This window comes from Saccopteryx leptura, chromosome 9 (assembly GCF_036850995.1).
Source record: "Saccopteryx leptura isolate mSacLep1 chromosome 9, mSacLep1_pri_phased_curated, whole genome shotgun sequence".
NCBI lineage: Eukaryota > Metazoa > Chordata > Mammalia > Chiroptera > Emballonuridae > Saccopteryx > Saccopteryx leptura.
The window spans coordinates 90,333,685-90,354,070 of NC_089511.1; the positions used below are offsets into that span (position 1 = coordinate 90,333,685).

At 48.4% G+C, this 20,386-nt stretch overlaps 1 protein-coding gene across 8 annotated transcripts in view; it reads right to left on the reverse strand.

The window, feature by feature from the left end:
* Nucleotides 1-20,386, reverse strand: part of ARHGAP22 (Rho GTPase activating protein 22) — a 215,139-nt gene that overhangs the window by 21,987 nt on the left and 172,766 nt on the right. For 7 of the 8 annotated variants that reach the window (XM_066349402.1, XM_066349403.1, XM_066349407.1 and 4 more), the window contains one exon: nucleotides 11,186-11,362. In XM_066349402.1, coding sequence (XP_066205499.1) covers nucleotides 11,186-11,362 — 177 coding nt within the window. The remainder of the gene's footprint in view (nucleotides 1-11,185; nucleotides 11,363-20,386) is intronic. The other variant, XM_066349404.1, reaches the window with a different exon arrangement.

Consider the following 20,386-nt stretch of genomic DNA (forward strand, 5'->3'; position numbering starts at 1 on the left):
AGATAAAGAACAGGCTCTCCCCTCCAGTCCTCAGAAGGAATCAGCTTTGCTGACAAGTTGATTGTAGCCTAAAACTCAGTTCTGAGCTCCAGAACTGTGAGAGAATAAAATCTGTGCTGTTTTCAGCTGCTAAATTTTTGGGAATTCATTAGATCAGCAATAAGAAACTACTGCATCCCACCATGTATAAGACGCATCCTTTTTTGAAAAATTTGGGGTCTAAAAACTGGCTGCATTTTATACAGTGGTTGTAGACCTTTTTACTTGCATTTCCCGCTTTTGTGTGCTTGTTTTTGTGCTCATTGTTGAAGACAGTGGTTTGTCATTAGACACAGATGAGGATAAGCTATGGACAGGAGTTTTGACTACCGCAGTTGTATGAATTTTATGATGAATAAAACTTGAGTTCAATAACTTTATGTAATACTTTTTTTTTTCAAATTTCAGGCCCCAAAATTAAGGTGCATCTTATACATGGGAGCATCTTATACATGGGGAAATACGGTAACACAATGGAGTTTGGGGACATTAATTTGCATTTTAAAACCTGTATCAATAAAACATTTATCTTGATTACTGAATGTTTTGGTGCCGGGACCAATGAAGCTCTTTAGCACTGGCACTGATACTAGTGTGGGGTGGGGGCTGCAGTGTCCCCAAGCCCTGGACTTGGCGGGGGCAGGTCTGTGTTCTCCTTTCCCAGAGTTCAAGTGAATATAAAGGTGGGAAGGGCAGTCCATGGTACCAGGGAACCAGAAGCCCAGGTAGGCCCTGCGCTAAACCTGCCAGAAACACCTGGGGTTCCTGTAGCCCAGGGAACACTGGGTCTGAGCAGCTGTCTGTATGAAAGAGACGAGTCCTCAGGCTCAGTAGAGGCACCTACTCGGGTAGGGGGCTCTCAAGTGGCCGTGGTGCTGAGCTGCTTTATCCTCTCCAGCCTGTTTTCCCACCTGTGTGGCCACTGAGTTAGACCCTACTGGTCTCCAGGGCATCCCTTCCACCCCACCTCGATCCCCAGGGGATGGAAGCCTGCGCTGCCTCCCTCCCACTCAGAAGGCTCTGGCCTCTCACGCCCTGCCAAGAGGTCCACATTGCACCTGGGCCAGAAGAGCACCCATCCCACTTTGGGGGACATCGTTAGCCATGGCGCCTGTTGGAGGGTGCGTGGACAGAGGTTGTAATGAAACTGTCCTCTTGGGGCAAGGCCTGGGAGCTAACAGGCTAAGGATCTCTCCTCTCACACAAGCACGTGGTGACAGGTCACCTCCTCAGCTGGGGCGGCCCTTCTTTCTGAGCTGCATGCACTGCAGGCCCCTGGTCTCCGGGACTGCCTCTGGTCTCAGTCCTGAGTGCCTTCCCGCAACCCCCATCCCCCATCCAGACAGCTCAGGCGTTCTGGAGCTTGCCTGGCAACAGAGAATCCATGAGGCTGACCCTGGAGGCAGGCTGCCACCCCCCCCTCCCGCACTCCCCTCCCACCCTTGCAGTGTGCTGTTAGGCAGGTTGCTGAACTTCTCTGGGCCTTTCTGCCCCCGACAATATAATTTTGATATGACAGTGGCATGGGATCTCCCCCTTTCCTAAGACTGATGTGGAGAACAAGCCTGCCTGCAAGAAGCCGAGGAACTGGACCCCAGCACCCCAAGAGGTCTCCCAGTGTCCTACTCTTCAGAACTGCATCCAGAACCTGGCTTGGCACTCCATCAGGCCTGAGTAGGAAACTGTCTTCCTGCCTACTTCTCTGTGACCTGGGCAGATCACCTGGCCTCTCTGCTGCTCAGTCTCCCCACCGGTAATAGAGCTACAACGGGACTGGTTTCACTGGGCTGTTTGCAGGGTCAGTTGAGACACATGCCCTGGCATGGGCATGTGTTAGCTATTCTGGCAAGTGGCCACCTGTGCCCTGTTCCCCTTGGCTGTGTTGCCAGGGCATGGTACAGCATCACAGACACACACCCTGCACTGGACTCAGCACTGACCACAGTGGACTCCTGCCTGGACTGTGATCTGAGCTCCCCTTAGCAGACACTGTACTGAAGCCAGGCAAGCCAAGCCAGCAGGGAGGTCCCATCACAGCTGCTGGGAAGGAAGAAGGGCTCAAGGGTCCAGCAAAGGGGGTAAAAAGCAGTTGAAGTTACCGTCCTGAGTTGCACAGGAAGCCCTGGAAAGCAGGCCCCTGTAAATCGCTCTCCCAGGGTAAAGCAGTTCCTCTGCCTCTGTCCTGCTGGTCAGTGGGGGCTGTGGCAGGAGGCTGTTTCCACTGCTGTGGGGATCCAAGCTCACAGGCTCCTGGGGCAGTGCAGGAAACCAACTGTGAACTAATCCCCTCCCCCTTTTGCCTAGAAGAGGCCAGATCTGCCTTTAAAAGCCTGGGACCTGGACAGGGACCAAGGCCTGTAGGGTATCTCCTCCTCTAACTGGGATGTGGACCCTCTGGGCCTATTAGAATGGGCTGAGGGTAACAGAATCAGGCTCAAGTGCCCCTTCTGCTGGCGTAGTGACCCAGAGCCCAGCCCAGATCAGCATAGTCCTTTCCCCTTTTGGAAGGGCTGCCATAGAAGGCCCAAGCCCCCCGGCCTGCTGGGTGAACATTCAGGGGAACTGGAAACAAGACTCTTCTTGAATCTCTCATAAGAGCTGGACTGTGGTGCAAGCAGCAACGGGAAGCAGTGGTCCCCAAGGACCTCAGGCTCGGCCCTGCCAGCCTCGGCAGAGGCCAGGGACCTAGCACTCCGAGTCTGATTGTGCCTTGAGGGCTTCCATTTAGAGATGTCATTATAGCAAATAATGGCCACTACCAGATGGATTTGTGTCCCTCCAAATTGTCCTGAGGCTGGGATTTTCTCCATGTCAAGTGTCTTGCGTTTGGCCTCTGGGGGCTGCATTTGTCTCCTCTCTATCCTCCACCACTCCACACCCCTCTCCATGATTTCTGAGGAACCCAAGGGCAGGAGAATTGGCCCTGTCAGGTCAGAGAGAAATTTCCAGAGGCTACAGCAGCCCCACAGCCGGGCTTGGGCAACAAGGCTCTGATGGCCACTGCCTGGCCCCTTGTGCCCCTCCTCGGCGCAGAGTGGTCACTCTGGGCAGGGACACCGTTCTCAGGCCCAGCTCCCTGATCCAGGTCTGTCACTATGCTGCTGCCTACAAGGCTGGGACAAACAGATGCTGAGTTTGGCTTGGCAGTGCTTGCTAGTCCGTGGATGGATAATTACTAGCATTGAGCCCTCCTGTGGCCCCCAGACTCCTGCATACCGCTGCCCGCTCAGCATCTCCGCTGGTTCAATGACTAACAGGCATCTCAAACTCAAACATGTTAAAAAGGAGCTATGGTCTTGCCCCACCTCCAACCCTGCTCTGTGCTAAGTCTTCCCTCCTGATTAATGACAGCTCTGTCCTCTGGTGCTCAGTCAGATCCCTCGGAGTCCACCTTCACTCTTCCCTTTTCTTCACACCTGCACCCTGATCCTGTCGGCTCTGCTTTCAGAGTAGATTGGGAATCTAATCCCTTTTACCATTACCACAGTGAGAATAGCTGCTTCTTGCATGGATTATGACATACATGTCTCTGGTCTTCCCCCTGTCCCTCCGTGGTCAGCAGTCAGAGTGGTCCTTTTAAGCTATGCATCAGGCCACGTCATTCTTCATTTCAAAGCTCCCCAGTGCTCCCCCATTTCACTGACGAGTAAAAGCTGAGATCCTCGCCTCACCTGGGCCCAGGAGGCCGCTGCCAGCAGCCCCTTCCCTCCCAGCCCTATTCCTCCCTCCGTCCGGCCCACCCACCTCAGCACTGGCCCGTGACCACATCAGATACCCTCTGCCCTTGCCCAAGCTGCTGCCTTGCTCTGCACACTTCCAGCAACGTCCTTCCTACCCACTCCTCACCTTTCTCAAGACTGTCTCAGAGTCAAGCTCTCATTCAGCCTGCCCTCCCCACATATTTAAAGCTACTCTAATCTTTCAATAGAACTCACCGCCTTCTAAAACACAGTGGTTCTCAAACTGTGGGCCCTGGACCAGCAGGACTTGGAAATACACATCCTAGGGCCGAACCCCAGTGAGTCGGAAACTGGACGGAGCTAGCAGTCTATGTACAAGCGTTCCTCCAGGCGGTTCTATGCCAGAGAGGCTCGGGCTCAAGACTGCTCTCCACACCACGCAAGGCCCTTCCCTGGCCACTGTCTGTCCTGGTGTGGAAGCACGGAGGTTCTGTCTGACCCCTGTTCTTCCTTGCCATGTCCCCTGCCTGCACCTGGGCAGAGGCTCAGTGTTTGCTGAATAAATGAGGACTATTTAGAACTAAGAGAATGCTGAGTACAGTATTTCGTACCCATTTTCTCTTTTAGTTCTCATGACAACCCTGCAGAGAAGATACTTTTACCCCCCCCCCCCCCCTTAGCAAACAAGGACACAGAAAGGGTAAGTAGCATGCCCAGGGTGACACCACAAACAAGGACACAGAAAGGGTAAGTAGCATGCCCAGGGTGACACCACAAACAAGGACACAGAAAGGGTAAGTAGCATGCCCAGGGTGACACCACAAACAAGGACACAGAAAGGGTAAGTAGCATGCCCAGGGTGACACCACAAACAAGGACACAGAAAGGGTAAGTAGCATGCCCAGGGTGACACCACAAACAAGGACACAGAAAGGGTAAGTAGCATGCCCAGGGTGACACCACAAACAAGGACACAGAAAGGGTAAGTAGCATGCCCAGGGTGACACCACAAACAAGGACACAGAAAGGGTAAGTAGCATGCCCAGGGTGACACCACAAACAAGGGGAAGAGCCCCACTTTCTATCCAGACCACAGCCTGATGCTGAAGCCTGTGCTCACTGCCTCCTCTCCTACTTCAACACCAGCGCTTTGCCACGCACCATCCTATGTATGGACGTATGACTCACCTTGGTAGGCTTGCAGGCTCTCTTCAGATAATGAGGTCAGGACTCGCCCATGCAAGCCGGGCAGCCCTGGGCACCCTGTGACTCCCTTCTTTCCCTCTCACAGAGAGCTAGCTGGCTAGGAGGTGCTGCCTCATGGAGCCTCCCAGAGCTGGACACTGATGTCCAGAGACCCACTGGGGGGGGCACTGCCCTCTTCACAGTATCAAGTCTTCTTCCACCACAGTGTCATGACCATGGAATGTCTTTCCATTTATTTAGGTCTGCTTTCATCTTCTGCAACAATGTTTTGTCATCTTAAGAATATAAAGTTTTGTATTTCGTTTGTTAATTTTATTCCTAAATTATTTCATTCTTTTGGATGCTATGGTCAATGAAGTTTTCTTGATTTTATTTTCAGTTTGCCTGCTGCTACTGTATAGAAATACAATTGAGAAATACAATTGATTTATGTATGCTGACTTTGTATCCTGCAATCTTGCTGACTTTTTTATGGTTTTCTGGTGGATTTCTTAAGATGTCCTATATACAAGACCATTACATTTATGAGTAGAAATACTTTTACTTTTCTTTCTTTCCAGTCCAGATGCCTTTTATTTCAACCTCTTGACTAATTGTTGTATGACAATGCTGAATATAAATGGTAAAAAGTGAGAACCCTGGTCTTGTTTCCATCTTCAAGGAACAGCAGCCAGTCCTTCTCCATGAGGTACGTTATCCGTGAGGATTCTGTGGATGCCGATTAGCAGGTTGTAGAAGTTCCTTCCTAGCCTAAACCATGGAGCATTCTTATCCATGAAAGGACGCCGGGTTTTATCAAGTCCTTTTTCTGAGTCTAATGAGACGATCATGTGGATTTTGTCCTTTATTCTACTGAAGTATCACATGAACTGATTTTCATGTGTTAAACCATCCTTGCATTCCTGGGATAAGTCTCATTTGGTCACGGTGTGTAAACCTTTCACATATTGCTGGATTCAATTTGTTAACATTTGTTTGAGCATTTTTACCTCTATATCCCCACAAGATATCGGAGCTCCAGCAATTCGCTCCCTCTCCTGCACCATCAACCTTTTTCCATTGCTATTTTGTCTCTCAGTTGAAGAACAATAATAAACAAAACCCTTTGCCTCACTTACCCCACCAGCTACTGTCCCCATTTCTCTTTTCCTTTGCAGCAGACATCTTGAAAGAGTTGGCTGTGCTCACTTTCCAATTCTCTGTCTCTTATCCCATCTCACATTCACTGTTTTCAAGCTCTACCTCCAGCTCCCCACCAAAACCACCTGTATTCCAGTTGCCAATGAACAGTGCTCAATGTCCGTTCTCTTCCAACAGATGTATCAGCAGTACATCAGGCTTCTTCTTTCTTAGACACTCCCTTCATTCATCTTAGGGACCCCACTTGCTCCTGGCTCCCCGCCTTCACCAGCCCTCTTTCCCAGACCCTTCTGCTGGCTCCTCCTCTGCACCCCCACTTCTAACTGGGGGACAGCTCAAGACTCAGCTCTGGCCTGATCAGGCAGTGGTGCAGTGGATAGAACATTGACCTGGGAAACTGGGGACCCAGGTTCAAAACCTCAAGGTCACTGGCTTAAGCATGTGCTCATCCAGCTTGAGGGTGGGATCACAGATGTGACTCCATGGACACTAGCGTGAGCAAGGGGTCACTGGCTCAGCTGGAGCCCCCTGGTCAAGGCACATATGAGAAGCAATCAGTGAACAACTAAGGTGCTGCAACCATGAGTTGATGCTTCTCATGTCTCTCCCGTCTGTCTGTCTGTCTCTCTTTCTCTCTCTCACTTAAAAAAAGAGAAGAAAGACTCAGCTCTGGTTCCGTCATCCCGGTACTTGCTTCGCGGAGGTCTCATCCAGCCTCACGGCTTCAAATGCCATCTATGTGTCAATGACCCCACATTCTCTCTCCAACCCAGGCCTCTCTCCTAATCTCCAGATTTAAATGTGTAACTGCCTGCTTGCCATTGAACATGAGCCTCTCATGGGTATCTCAGACTCAGCCCCAAAGTAAACTCAATCTTCCTGCTAAACAGATATGCTTCCTGTGGTCTTTCTTGTCTCAGTTAATAGCTAATCCCCCCTTCTACCTGCTCGGATCAAAACATCTTGGAATTACCCTGACATCTCTCATCCTCTTACACCTTTTTTCCATTCCAACAGGGGAACATTAGTGGCTCTGCCTTCAGAATACACCAAGAATTCAATTACTTCTCATCACCAGTTCCGTGCTGGGCCATCCTCTCCCACCAATGTGACTGTGTAATAATAGGCTCCTCACTGGTCTCCTTAGTTTGTGTTTGCACTCTTGTATCTCATCTCCACACGGCAGCCAGAGGGGTCCTGTCAGAACCTGAGGCAGGCTCGGCCACTCCTCTATTCAGAACCTGTTGATGGCACCACCTCCCTGAGATGGAAGCAGAGCCATTGGAGTGACCACAAAGCCCTCCTCACCTACCACCTCAGTCCTTCTCTGACCTGCTTCCTCCTCTGTCCCCCTTCACAGACCCTGGCTGGCTGGCTGGCTCTGCCAGCATGGACACTCCTGCCTCTGCCTCCAAAACTCTCTGCCCAGGCATGTGTGTAATTCACCTTTCATCTCCTTTACAAACCCTCAGAGCTGTCACTAACCTCCGACTACCCCTCACGGCTGCTCGCTCCCTCCTCATCTTTCTCCACTAAGCTCATCGCCATCTAATTCGCATGGGCGTCCTTATCTTTTTTATCTGTCACCTCTGATGGGACATGCATTCTACAAGGGCAGGGACCTTGTCTTTCCTCCTCACTGCTATATCCCCAGCACCTAGAACACACTCTCGAGTGAAGGACTGACTGGCTGAAGGAAGGAAGGAAGGAAGGAATCAATGAATGCCCAGACGAGAGGGACTCCAGCCTGGGCCACCCTTGGGCAAGCTCCCTGACCCGCTGGCTGGCCCCAGTTTTCTCTGTGACGACACCCAGGCTCTCTAACTGCAGTGGGCATGCAGCCCATTCAGCCGTCAGAGGTGGCCCGCTGTCTGCCAGAACAAACATGCTTGAAAGGGCTTCTGGGCTCCGCTATTAAACAGTGAAAGGACTGATCCTCTAAGCCTCCTTTCCAGGGAACCCGGCTAATAACAGCTTTGCCAGGAAACCTCCAGAGGCTGACAGAGCCCACCTGTGAGTGCCCATGCTTGCCCAGACATGTCTGCCATCACTAACCCCTGGGTTTTCTGCGTTTCCACTATACTTCTGGTAGAAAGGGGAGATAAGCACCTTTGATGATGGTTCCTGTTTTAATTCTTGCAAGTTCTTCAGCACACAGCCTGAGAAGTTTCATAAGTGGATGTGGGGTGGGGGTGGAGGAGGGGCTGGAGGAGGGGCAAATCTGGGTTCTATGTGGGATTCTGCAAAGGTCCTCATTCTGAGCAAGCGGGGGGTGGGGGGAGAGAAACAGGAGAGATAGAGATAGAGATAGAGGGAAAAGAGAGAGACTAAGAAGAAGGCTTGGGCAGGGACAAGCACCCTGAGATGCAGGTAGACCATGTGTAACCGTGCCCTGCACAGGCTGAGACAAATGACAGCCTTTAACCTCAGAACATCAGCCTTCATTCCTCGGCTCTGATCCCTGACTAGCTGTGTCATCTTGAGCAATTATGTACTTAGACTCTGACCCGTAGTTTCTCCTTCACTTTATTCATTTAAAAAACTTTTTATGTAGTAAAATAGGCACACATCCAGAAAAGACATGAATGCAAAATGGACATCTGTGTAACTATGACGACCATCCTGACTCATAGGGCTTTAATTTCTTTGCTTTTCTTGATATTTTTGCTGCCTAATTATCCATAAACCATATAGTTTACTTCTGTCCTGTTTTTTAACTTTATATAAATGGAATCATAAAAAATATTATTTAGGCTTCCCTAGTCCCACAGTATGTTGTTAGGATTCAGGCATGTTGGGTGGAGCTATAGTTAATTCATGCTCACTGTTTTCTCTTGCAAGAATGAATCATATTTACTCATTCATTAGTAGTGTTGCTGAATGCTTGGTTGGTGCCAGGCCATCACAAATGAGGCTGCTGGGAACATCTGGTGTGTTCAAGTCTCCTGGCATACCTGTGCACATTTTCCTCTTTGGAACATGCCTAACAGCACAATCGCTGGAACACAGGTGTACATGTAACCTCGACTTTCACAGATACTGCCAACTACTTCCCCAGTAATCTATGCAAGTGTCTGTTGCTCACTAGCCTCATCACCACTCGGAATCGGCGGTCTTTACCATTAATACTGTGGGTGGGTGAGCAGAGGGACCGTGCTGTGGTCTGACCTGCACTTCCCTGATGACTGCTGAGGTTGAGCACCACTCCCTGGGTTCATTGGTCACGAGGGTTCTTCTACTGCCAAGTGATCACTCAACCCCTTTGCCTGTGTTTCTGCCGACTTTTCTGTCTTGGTCTTCTGTGTTCGTAGGAGCTTGAGTGAGTCATATGATGGATGTGAATGCAGCAAATACCTTCTCCCCACCTATAGCTTGTCTTCATTTTCTCAATCTACCTTTTATAGAATAGATGCTCTTTATGTTATTAGTACAATTTGTGAATCTTTTCCTAAAAGATTAATGCTTTCTGTGATTCATTAAAAAAATCTTTCTCTACCCAATGATCATGGCTGTTTTCCTTTCTGTGGTGTTCAGAGATGCCACTTGTCATAAAACAAAGTCTAGCTACATGGAAGTCTAATCCTGGGCTCTGTTCTGTCAGTCACTTTCCACCACCTCGCAGCCCCAGACATCCAAGGAGGTCATCCAGCAGGGGCTGTGGGTCATGTTTACTGCAGTCACTAGAGGGCAGAAGGCGACGGTTAACAGTGTGACGGCATTGAGGAAGCCCAGGAAAAAAAATTTGACATTCAAAGTTGTATTGACTTTTTTACATAAGAGATGTATGATTCTGTGGAAGGTTGTCAAGAATGCTGTAGCCAGGCGTCAGAGAAGGGCTGGCGAGGTGAAGAGTAAAGTAGGGGCTCTGTCTATGGGGCATGCAGGGTCTGGAGAGGTGCTGTGAACCCCAAAAGGTGAGCTTGTGCCTGTTTGGACTGGGTGCCAATTAAACACTGTGTGGAGAGAGAGGACTTCCATGAGTCCCATGGGCAGGACCCAGAAGCCCAAAAGCCCCTGGTTTACATATTCATCAGGGAGTTGATGGCCTATCCTAGCAGACATGGTGATCCCTTCTGTTTCTTTTCTTTTTTTGTGCAAGAGAGACATAAAGCAGACGGACAGATAGGCAGGAAGAGAAATGAGAAGAATCATCTTGTAGTAGCAGTTCTTTAGTTGTTCACTGATTGCTTTCTCATACGTGCCTTGACTGGGGAAGCTCCAGCCGAGTCAGTGACCCCTTGCTCAAGCCAGCAACCTTGGGCTCAAGCCAGTGACCTTGGGTTTCAAGCCAGCAACCATGGGATCATGCTGAATGTTCCCATGCTCAAGCCGGATGAGCCTGCACTCAAACTGACAACCTTGGAGTTTCAAACCTGGGTTCTCAGAGTCCCAAGTATCCACTGCACCACCACCACCACCAGTCAGGTTGATCCCTTCAAAAAGCTCTTTTCATGATGACTTCATATGAACATCAATCTACAGAAAGAGCACCTGTTCAGCTGAAACCCATCTTTCCTTTCTCTTGTACCTCATGTCCAGGCCACCAGCAAAACCCAGCAGCTCCATATTTAGAACACACTGACAGCTAACCACTCTCCACTGTCTTCTTCGCTCTTGTGCCAGTCCATGCCGCGGTGCTCCTTGTCCCGTGACTGTCCCAGACTGCTGTGTCCACTCTTGCCAATGGTCCCTCCACCCCTCACATGGCAGCCAGAGGTTTCTCTTTATAAATTTAAGTCAGGTCATAAATGTCTCTTGCTCAAAGCCTTTCCTGATGTCCCACAAATTTAGAACAAAATCTGAAATCTGCACCATGTCCTCAGGCCTTAGTGACTTCCTTCTCCACAGATCCTCCACTCTCCTGTCCTCCCTCCTTCAGACCAAAAGGCCTTCCTGAGATTCCTTGTTTTCACCAGCCCCGCCTCAGGGCCTTTGCACACTAGCTGGTCCTGCTGCCTGCATGCCCTTCCCCTGGCATTCTCCTGGAGAAGCTGATCGCTAACACAACACCAGTCCGTCCTCCCACTTAGCCTTACACTGCTTATTGCATTGCTCACTAGGACACCACAGGGCATGTTTACTGCCTGTATCTGTCTCCCGGTGGGTGGGGGCCTGATTACCTGGACGCAAGGGTTCTGGAGGGTGAGCATGTGGGCTATGGGCAGTACCTCCACCTAATGGGGCCCAGATGGCCCGGCGGATGGCCTGCACCCAGTCCTCCATGTCACGCTGAGAACTGGCCATGAGCAGGAACGCCTCGGGGTTGGCCGGCACCTTCTCCTGCTCCCCAGCACCACCTGCAAGACAGGAAGACACAGGCTTACTGCAGGGACCCTTGCACAGACCCAGGGGCCCTGCCCCACAGTGCTCTCTCCAGCCCCAACACCAGTTAGTTGTTTGTTCCCTGGGCCGCAAGAAAGCCGTTCCTCCAAACCTCTGAGCCATAGCCTGTTTGGGTTCTGATTTTGCAGCCTCTCCCTGTCATATCTCGCATCATAGGGCACTTGCAGGTTTCTCTTTCCTCCCTTCGTCTTGTTATTTTTCTGGATCGAATCAGAACCATTACAGTCATCCTGGGGCACTATTTAAAAAAAAGTGTGACTAAAAGTCAGCTCAAAGGAGTTTGGCATCCAGAATAAAATTTCAAAACTCTGCACCTGTCCCTGCGCACAGCTAGACATGGGGCCCTCATCTAAGGGCAGAGGACTGGGGAGCTCGGACAGCTGTTTGTGCACTGGCCTGCCCTACAGTTGTTCTCCTGTGTACATGAACTGGGCTTTGGGATGCACATAAAGCCATTTATCCTGAACTTCATATGTAATTCTAGGGATGTTCAAGAATTATCTTGTCCTTATACACCCCTCCTCCCAACATCATGCACCAGTAATATGTAACTCTCCCGTGTACTTGCCTCAGGACCCTAACCAGGACTGTCTGCTGGTGGGGTGGGTCCCAGGGACCTGTGTTCCCAAGGGGATGGGATGGCAGTGAGGGCAACTGTGACACTCAGGACGGTCCTCACGGAGCCTGCAGCCCCAGGATGGAGACCAGACAGAAGCAAGTGCTTACTGAGCACCTGGTACCTGTCTGGGACCCTTCTGGAAGCTGCAGACACTTAAATGGACAAAGCTGACAGAGACATCTGCCCTCCTAAGATTCTCTGACCTTCACAGTGACTCTGAGGAAAATACTGTTTTACTGTCTACATCTTACAAATGAGGAAACTGAAGCACAACATGATTAAGAAACTTGCCTGAACTCACACAGCTCATGCATACTGGAGCCAAGGGTTCAGAATCCCCTGCTCTGGGATCTGACCAACCCCATGTGGCCACCAGGCCCCACAAACAAGGTGGCCTACTGGGGTCAGGCTGCAGTGGTCACAGCAATGCCACTGAAGCCTGAAAAACCAACACAGCTGCTCGGAGGGTCAGAGCAGGGGAAAGGGTGTGTCCTCTGTGGGGGGCCTCAGGAGAGAGGGCTGAAGGCTAGGTGGGAAGCAGGAGGGGCCAGTGGCACCCAAAGCTCAGGAGGGTAGTGACCAAGGAGACAAGACTGCCAGGGCCCGAGAGTGCTCTGGAGCCCCTCACGACACACAGAGCCCTGTCCCTTCCGTGCATGCAGCTACTGAGCAGCTGGCTGCAGAGGAGGTAAGAAGAGCTTACGGCAGAGACAGCAGAGCCTGAAGCCCAATAGGTGTGGACCTGCTGAGAGCACAGGCTGCACCACAGCTGTCTCTGCCAGGTCACTTGTGGGGGCAGGGCACTGCTACAGAGGAAAGGACAGTGGGTCTGCATCTTTATGACCCTGCACCCCACGGACTAAGAGTTGGCTGAGTATTCCCCTTGGGGAGGGGAAGCTAGATGTCACCAGGGAGCTTTTCTGAAAAAGAGTCTCAAGAAGGGGACCTGGAGACTCAGGGCTTTAAGAATTTGCAGTTCCTTGTATGTCTGAAATGAATACTTAAGCTTGTACCAATGCGAATATCTCATTTTCAATTCTTTTTCCCAAAGAGGGCTATCCAAGTCATATACAGACTTCAGATAAATTTCGTCTACAAACCCTGGAACTGCCCTTCCCAGATGTTGCAGATGCTCTTAAGTCCAGCCCATGGCCCTGCTCTCCTGGGCTGGACTCAAAGCCTGTGCATAACATTTAATGTATTTTTCCTGTATATATTATTTATGTACGTATTTTACATACATATGTTTAACTTCATAAGAAATTGCCACAAACTGTTTTCCAGAGTGAATGAGCCCTTTATATCCCCACAGTGTGCTAACTTCCAATTCCGGCCCTTTCTCACCAACACACGGTCTGGTCAGCCTTTTGACATTTAGCCATTCTCACAGGTGTGTAGCAGTACAGTGTTGTGTTTGAATGTGCATTTCCCAAGTGACTAACAATGTTGCACTTTAACTGCCATCCATGTATCTTCTTTGAAATATCTATTGAAATCTCTTGTCCATTTTTTAAATGTATTGTTGATTTTTTTCATTATTGAGATTGGAGAGTTCTTTACCTTTCTGGATACAAGTCCTCTGTACGTTACATACTTTGCAAATACTTCCCCCGGTGAGTGCCTTTTCCTTTCCTTCTACTCACAATAAATTTACAAGGGGAAACATTTTTAATTTTGATAAAGCCCAACTTGTCAACCTTTTTCTTTTATTGAGAATGCTTCTGGTTTTGTATCTAAGAAATCTTTCCTTATGCCAAGGTCATAAAAGTCTTATTCTAGAAGTTTCCCAGTCTCAGGACTTACACATTTAGGTCGATGAGTTAGTTTTTGTACATAATGCAAGGTATGAATTGGAGTTCACCCTTTTGTATGTGGTTGTCCAGTTGTTCCAGCACCGTTTGTTGAACAGACTATTTAGTTGTTTGTTTTTTTAATTTTTATGTATTGATTTTACAGAAAGAGGAGAGAGAGGGGAGGAGAGCGAGAAGTATCAACTCATCGTTGCTTCACTTTAATTATTCACTGATTGCTTGTTGTGTGTGCCTTGACCAGGCAAGCCCAGAGTTTTGAACCTGCAACCTCGTCATCCCAGGTAGACACTCTATCCACTACACCAGTGGTCCCCAACCTCTGGGCCGCGGACCGGTACCGGTCCGTGGGCCATTTGGTACCGGTCCACAGAGAAAGAATAAATAACTTACATTATTTCCGTTTCATTTATATTTAAGTCTAAACAATGTTTTATTTTTTTTAAATGACCAGATTCCCTCTGTTACATCCATCTAAGACTCACTCTTGACTCTTGTCTCGGTCAAGTGGTACATTTATCCATCCCACCCTAAAGGCCGGTCCATGAAAATATTTTCTGTCATTATCCTGGTCCGTGGCCCAAAAAAGATTGGGGACCACTGCACTACACCACCACAAGCTATGCCTATCTAGTGCTTTTTTTTAAAAAAAAGGTTTGTTAACCAGAAAAATGAAGACAAAAACATAGACAAAGTCACTAAAACAAAAAGTGGGGTTTTGGGGGACATAAATAAACTCAGACATTTTCTCACATGTGTGTAGTGACGAGTTTCTGAGGGAGTTTTTCTCTGTGAGAAGTTCTTTTCTCCTTGCTGTTCTATCCTCAAAACTTTAGATGCATTGGCCACCCGGTCTCTGAGCTCTGATGGTCGCCCACAGAGTTCTGGGTTCCCCCTTTCTGCATCACAGCCTAGAACCGTGATGGTGAACCTTTTTATAAAAACCACCCACTTTTGCAGTGCTGGTCAACCTGGTACCTCCCGCCCACTAGTGGGTGTTCCAGCTTTCATAGTGGGCGTAGCAGAGCAACCAAACAGCGCCGCGATTGGCTCATCATGAAAGCTGGAACGCCCACTAGTGGGCGGGAGGGACCACATTGACCAGCACTGCAAAAGTGGGCAGTTTTTATAAAAAGGTTCACCATCATGGGCCTAGAACTTCCTCAGGGCCATGAGCTGGAGCATGTACAGGGCTTATATCATGTTTCCCATGTGGGAAAGAGAGCCACAGTCTATCACTGCCCAATGTCCAGTATCTTGGACAACATGTTCTTTACATTCTGTCCTTCTCTGTGGCTGTTTAAATAGGGGGCAAAACCAGTGTGACCTGGTTAAGACCAAAACCAGCTCATACCATTAGCTCAAAATCCTGCCATGGCCCCTCTCAGCAAAGTCCTTGCAGTGCTGTCCCAAACCCCTCACTCCTTTCATCTGGGTCCTTAGGTGGGCTTTTCTGCCCCCTGTCACTGAAAGCACCCTGGTACACAGACCTCAAGAGCCACTTGGGGGCGGCAAGGTGGCGATGGAGTAGGTGGACATAACAACTTCACCTCCCAGAACCAAAGTGGATTACAACTAAATTTTAAGAATCATCATCTGGAAAAACCAACTTTGGACTAAACTAAGAGGACTCTTCAACCAAGAAACACTGAAGAAGCCACACTGAGACTGGTAGGAAAAGCGGAAACACGGAGAGGGCTGCCCAGCTCCCCGGAGCGAACGGCAGCCGGGAGAGACTCACATGGCAGGAAGTGAGTTTAGCAGAGAGGGGAGGGTCCTGAGCCCCAGGAACAAAGCCCCATCCTATAGCCCCAGAGCCTAGAAGAGGCGTACAGACAGTATTTCGCTGCAAAACAAGTCAGGATACTGTTTGTGAGAAAAAGACAGATTTCTCAGACCCAAAATTCTTCTTAAAGGGACCATGCAGAAAATCTCTCTCACAACCACTCACCCGGGACTCCAGGGGACAGGGAGAGAGGAGAGGACTGAAGTAGCAGGAAGAGAGTGTAATCTAGGAGGCAGCGGCTGAAACACTTTGATGGACAGACACCCTAACCCCTGGACTGAGTCACTGCCCAAATCTAAAGTGATTATTTCCCCTGGAAACAGCAATACCAGCAAAGGAAAGCAGGACATTAGCCAAACAAGCTCTCCCGTGGTTTTAGAGCAGAGTTGCTTAGAAGGAGAGAGCCTTCAGGACTACAGTAGTGAGTGCTGAGGTCTGAGCAGCAGCACCCCCACCCACACTGCTGAGGGCTCCGCAAAGGGCGGGCGGCTGCAGGATGCCGAAGCACAGTCCATCGGCCAGGGCGGAAGCCAGGCCAGTCATGACTGATGCCGACGTGAGCTCAGTCTCACCCAGTGGAGGCGGAAAGAAGTCTGGCCCACCTGCTGGCCAGGGGAGCAACGGTGGTTCTGCCTGCAATCCTACCCTCAGGAGCAAAGTGAAAACCTGGTCACTGCAGAGACCTGCGGCTGAGCATGGGCACGCAACCCTGCCCACCAGTGGAGCCAGCACTTGTGGCTACCGTGCAAGCACAGCCCCACCTGCGGGAGCAGAGCAAAAGCTGGGGAACATAGACCCGTGGCTGAGCACAGGTGTACATCCCTGCCTGCAGTGCTGAGGCTTGTGACCAGGCATGGCACACAACCCTACCAGCAGAGATGGGGCAAAGGCTGAGGTTGGCCGAGGCTTGTAGACCAGGCACGTTAACACAGCCACTCCAGTAGAGGAGAGACGGAAACCGCAGTGATAGCCCCAGCGGGCCAGCACCGGCAACACCCATACCCAAATGCCTGAGGCAGCAGCAGACGGGGTGGAGGGCCTGCAGACAGTCCACACCTAGGGAAAACAGAGGCCACAACCATTGGACTCCAGTGACCACACCTTTCTTATACATAAACAAAATGAGAAGGCAGAGAAATGCAACCCATATGAATAAAGAGAAATCCCAGGATAGAACTTGAATGAGTCAGATATAACCAAATTACCAGATGCACAGTTTAAAATAATGATTGTCAGGATGCTCAAAGATCTTAGAACAATAGATGGACATAACAAACACCTAAATAAAGAGATAGCAAGTATAAAAAAGGACATTGAAATAATAAAAAAGAATCAGTCATAAATGATGAATACAATATCAGAAATAAAGACCACAGTGGAAGGAATTCAAAGCTGTTTGATGAAGCTGAGGATGTTACTTAGAGGACAAGATAAACGAAGGCACAGAAGCAGAGCACAAAAAAGAATGAGACTCAAAAAGTCTGAGGAAACACTAAGAGAGCTCTATGAAAACATGAAGAGAAATAACATCTGCATCATAGGGGTTCCTGAAGAAGAAGAGAAAGAACAAGGGATATAGACATTGTTCAATCAAATAACAGCTGAAAACTTCCCTAAATTGATGCAGGAAAAAGTACACAAGTTCAAGAAGCACAGGTAATTCCATTAAAGAAAAATCCAAAGAAATCTATACTGAGACACATCATAATTAAATACCAAAGCTAAGAGATAGAGAGTAAATATTAAAAGCTGCTAGAGAAAAAAAGGCTATCACCTACAAAGGAGCCCCCATAAGGATGACATCCGACTTCTCAACAGAAACACGAGAGGCCAGAAGGGAATGGAAAGAAATATTCAAGTAATGCAAAACAAGAGCCTACAACCAAGACTACTTTATCGAACAAGGCTATCATTTAAAATTGAAGGAGAAATAAAAAGCTTCCCAGGCAAAAACAAAAACCAAAACCAAAAAGTACCACAAGGAATTAATGACAACCAAACCAATGCTGCAAGAAATGTTAAGGGGCCTGTTGTATACAGATCAAAGGGGGAAAAGAATATAGCAAAAGAGAAATACAGCTTTAAAGAATAAAATGGCAATAAACAACTACATATCAATAATAACCTTAAATGTAAATGGATTAAATGATCTGATCAAAAGACATAGGGTAGCTGCGTGAATAAGAAAACAGGACCCATACATATGCTGTCTACAAGAGACACACCTTAAAACAAAAGATGCACATAGACAGAAGGTAAAAAGTTGGCAAAAAATACTTCATGCAAATGGAAATGAAAGAAAAGCTGGGGTAGCAAAACTTATATCAGACAAAGTGGACTTTAAAGCAAAGACTATAGTAAGAGATAAAGAAGGTCACTACATAATGATAAAGGGAGCAATCCAACAGGAAGATGTACCATTATAAATATCTACGCACCTAATATAGGAAAACCTAAATATATAAAGCAGAACTTGATGGATATAAAGGGCAAGATCAACAGCAATACTATAATAGCAGGGGATTTCAATACACCACTGACATGACTAGATAGATCCTCAAGGAAGAAAATTAACAAACAGCAGACTCAAATGACACACTAGATTAGATCAACTGGATTTAGAACCTTCAGAACCTTTCACGATAAAGCAGCAGAATATACATTCTTTTCAAGGGCTCATGGTACTTTCTCTAGGATAGACCACATGTTAGGGCACAAAAGCAGTCTCAACAAATTTAAGAAGACTGAAATCATATCAAGCACTTTCTCTGATCACAATGGCATGAAACTAGAAAGCAACCACAACAGAAAAACTGAAAAATACTCAAACACTTGGAAACTAACTAGCATGTTATTAAATAACAAATGCGTTAACAATGAAATCAACGAAGAAATTTTAAAATTCCTAGAAACAAATGATAATGAGCATACAACAACTCAAAATTTTTGGGACACAGCAAAAGCAGTACTGAGAGGGAAGTTCATAGCATTATAGGCATAGCTTAAGAAGCTAGAAAAAGCTCAAATAAATAACTTAATCCTGCATCTAAAAGAACTAGAAGAAGAACAGCAAGTAAAGCCCAGGGATAGTAGAAGGAAGGAAATAATAAAGATCAGAGTGGAAATAAATAACATAGAGGCTAAAGAAACAATACAGAAGATCAGTGAAACCAGGAGCTGATTCTTTGAAAAGTTAAACAAGATCAATGAACCTTTAACTAGACTCACCTAGAAAAAAAGAGGGAGGACTCAAATAAATAAAATTACAAATGAAAGTGGAGAAACAACTGACACAACAGAAATACAAAGAATTGTAAGAAAATACTATGAAGAATTGTATGCCAAAACATTAGACAACCTAGATGAAAAGAACAAATTCCTTGAAACATATAACCTTCCAAAAATCAATCTGGAAGAATCAGAAAACCTAAACAGACCGAATACAATAAATGAGATCAAAACAGTTATCAAAAAACTCCCAAGGAGATGATGTCAGAGTAATGGCGGGGTAGGAAGCGATACCGATAAATCTCCCCCAAAACTCAACAAGATCTTCAACCAGAAACAGAAAAACCTATACTTGGAGCTTCCAGATGCTTCGCAATACACCCAAAGGTATGATTGAGTGAAAAATTGGCTAAATATATAACCAAACCCCGAAGGAAATAGGGAGTAAGAAATGCTCCGCCTTCCTCACTAACCTAAACAGGGCGGCTTTCTCTGGTAACTGTGAATATAGAAACTGAGGCGGGCAAAAGGGGTGAATACATCCAGGCCGCGACACAAACGGCCGAACCAGGCTGTGGCACGGAGATCCAAGCCAAGGAAAATCTGATCCTGTGGCAACCCGGGCAATACAAGCTAACACTCGCGCCAAACCCAAACAAAGAAAGATAAGCGGCGCGGACATTTTACCCGGTCTCCTGGTTGGTGCGCAGTTAGTGGGCGAGAGATTTCTTCCTAAGCCCCGGAAGTGGGTGCCTGTGTTGCCCCACGGAGAGGCAGGGTCAGAGGCCTTTCTGTGGGCTGAGGGCAGAGTCTCTGGGCAGCCCCAGCGCCCTGGGAAAGCCACGCACGGGAGGGAGTGAGAACTAATTCCAACGGTGGAGACTTTCCGTACTGGAGGGTGTTTCACTCAGAGGGAAACGCGGCCGGCCTCATATCCTGGTTTGCGCGCGCAGATAAGGAGTGAGCGATTCCTCCAAGTGCCTCGGCAGTGCGCGCTCGTGTTATCGCACAGAGGGGCAGAGTCAGGGGCCTTTGTGGGGGCCAAAGCGGAATCTCGGGCCGCCCCAGCGCCTTGCAAAAGCCGCGCACGGGGACGGAGCGAGACACAATTCCAACGCTGCAACTTTTCCCTGCAGTTGGGGGTTTCACTCAGAGCGTGAGACTGCTGGCCGGATATCCTGGTCTGCGCGCGCAGCCAGTGAGTGAGAGTTTCCTCCAAGCGCCCCGGAAGTGGGCGCCCGCTTGTGTTACCGGACAGAGTGGCAGAGCCAGAAGTCTTTGAATGGCCGGAAAGCCCGCCTGATTATGCTAGCAGCTCTGACTGACTGAGCCTTACCCAGAGCCCTGTGCTGAGTGGAAATAGAGTGGGGAGTTGCCAGCTCTTTGAGCCTCTTACTATCCAGGCAGAGGCAGCAGCAACACCATAGCTGGATTATCAGGCTACTAATTGAGGAAGGAAAGACTAGGAGAAAGGCTCCAGGAACACGGACTCTCTCACTGTCGGAGCCTATAAGTGCTAATAGCCTCGACTGCCAAC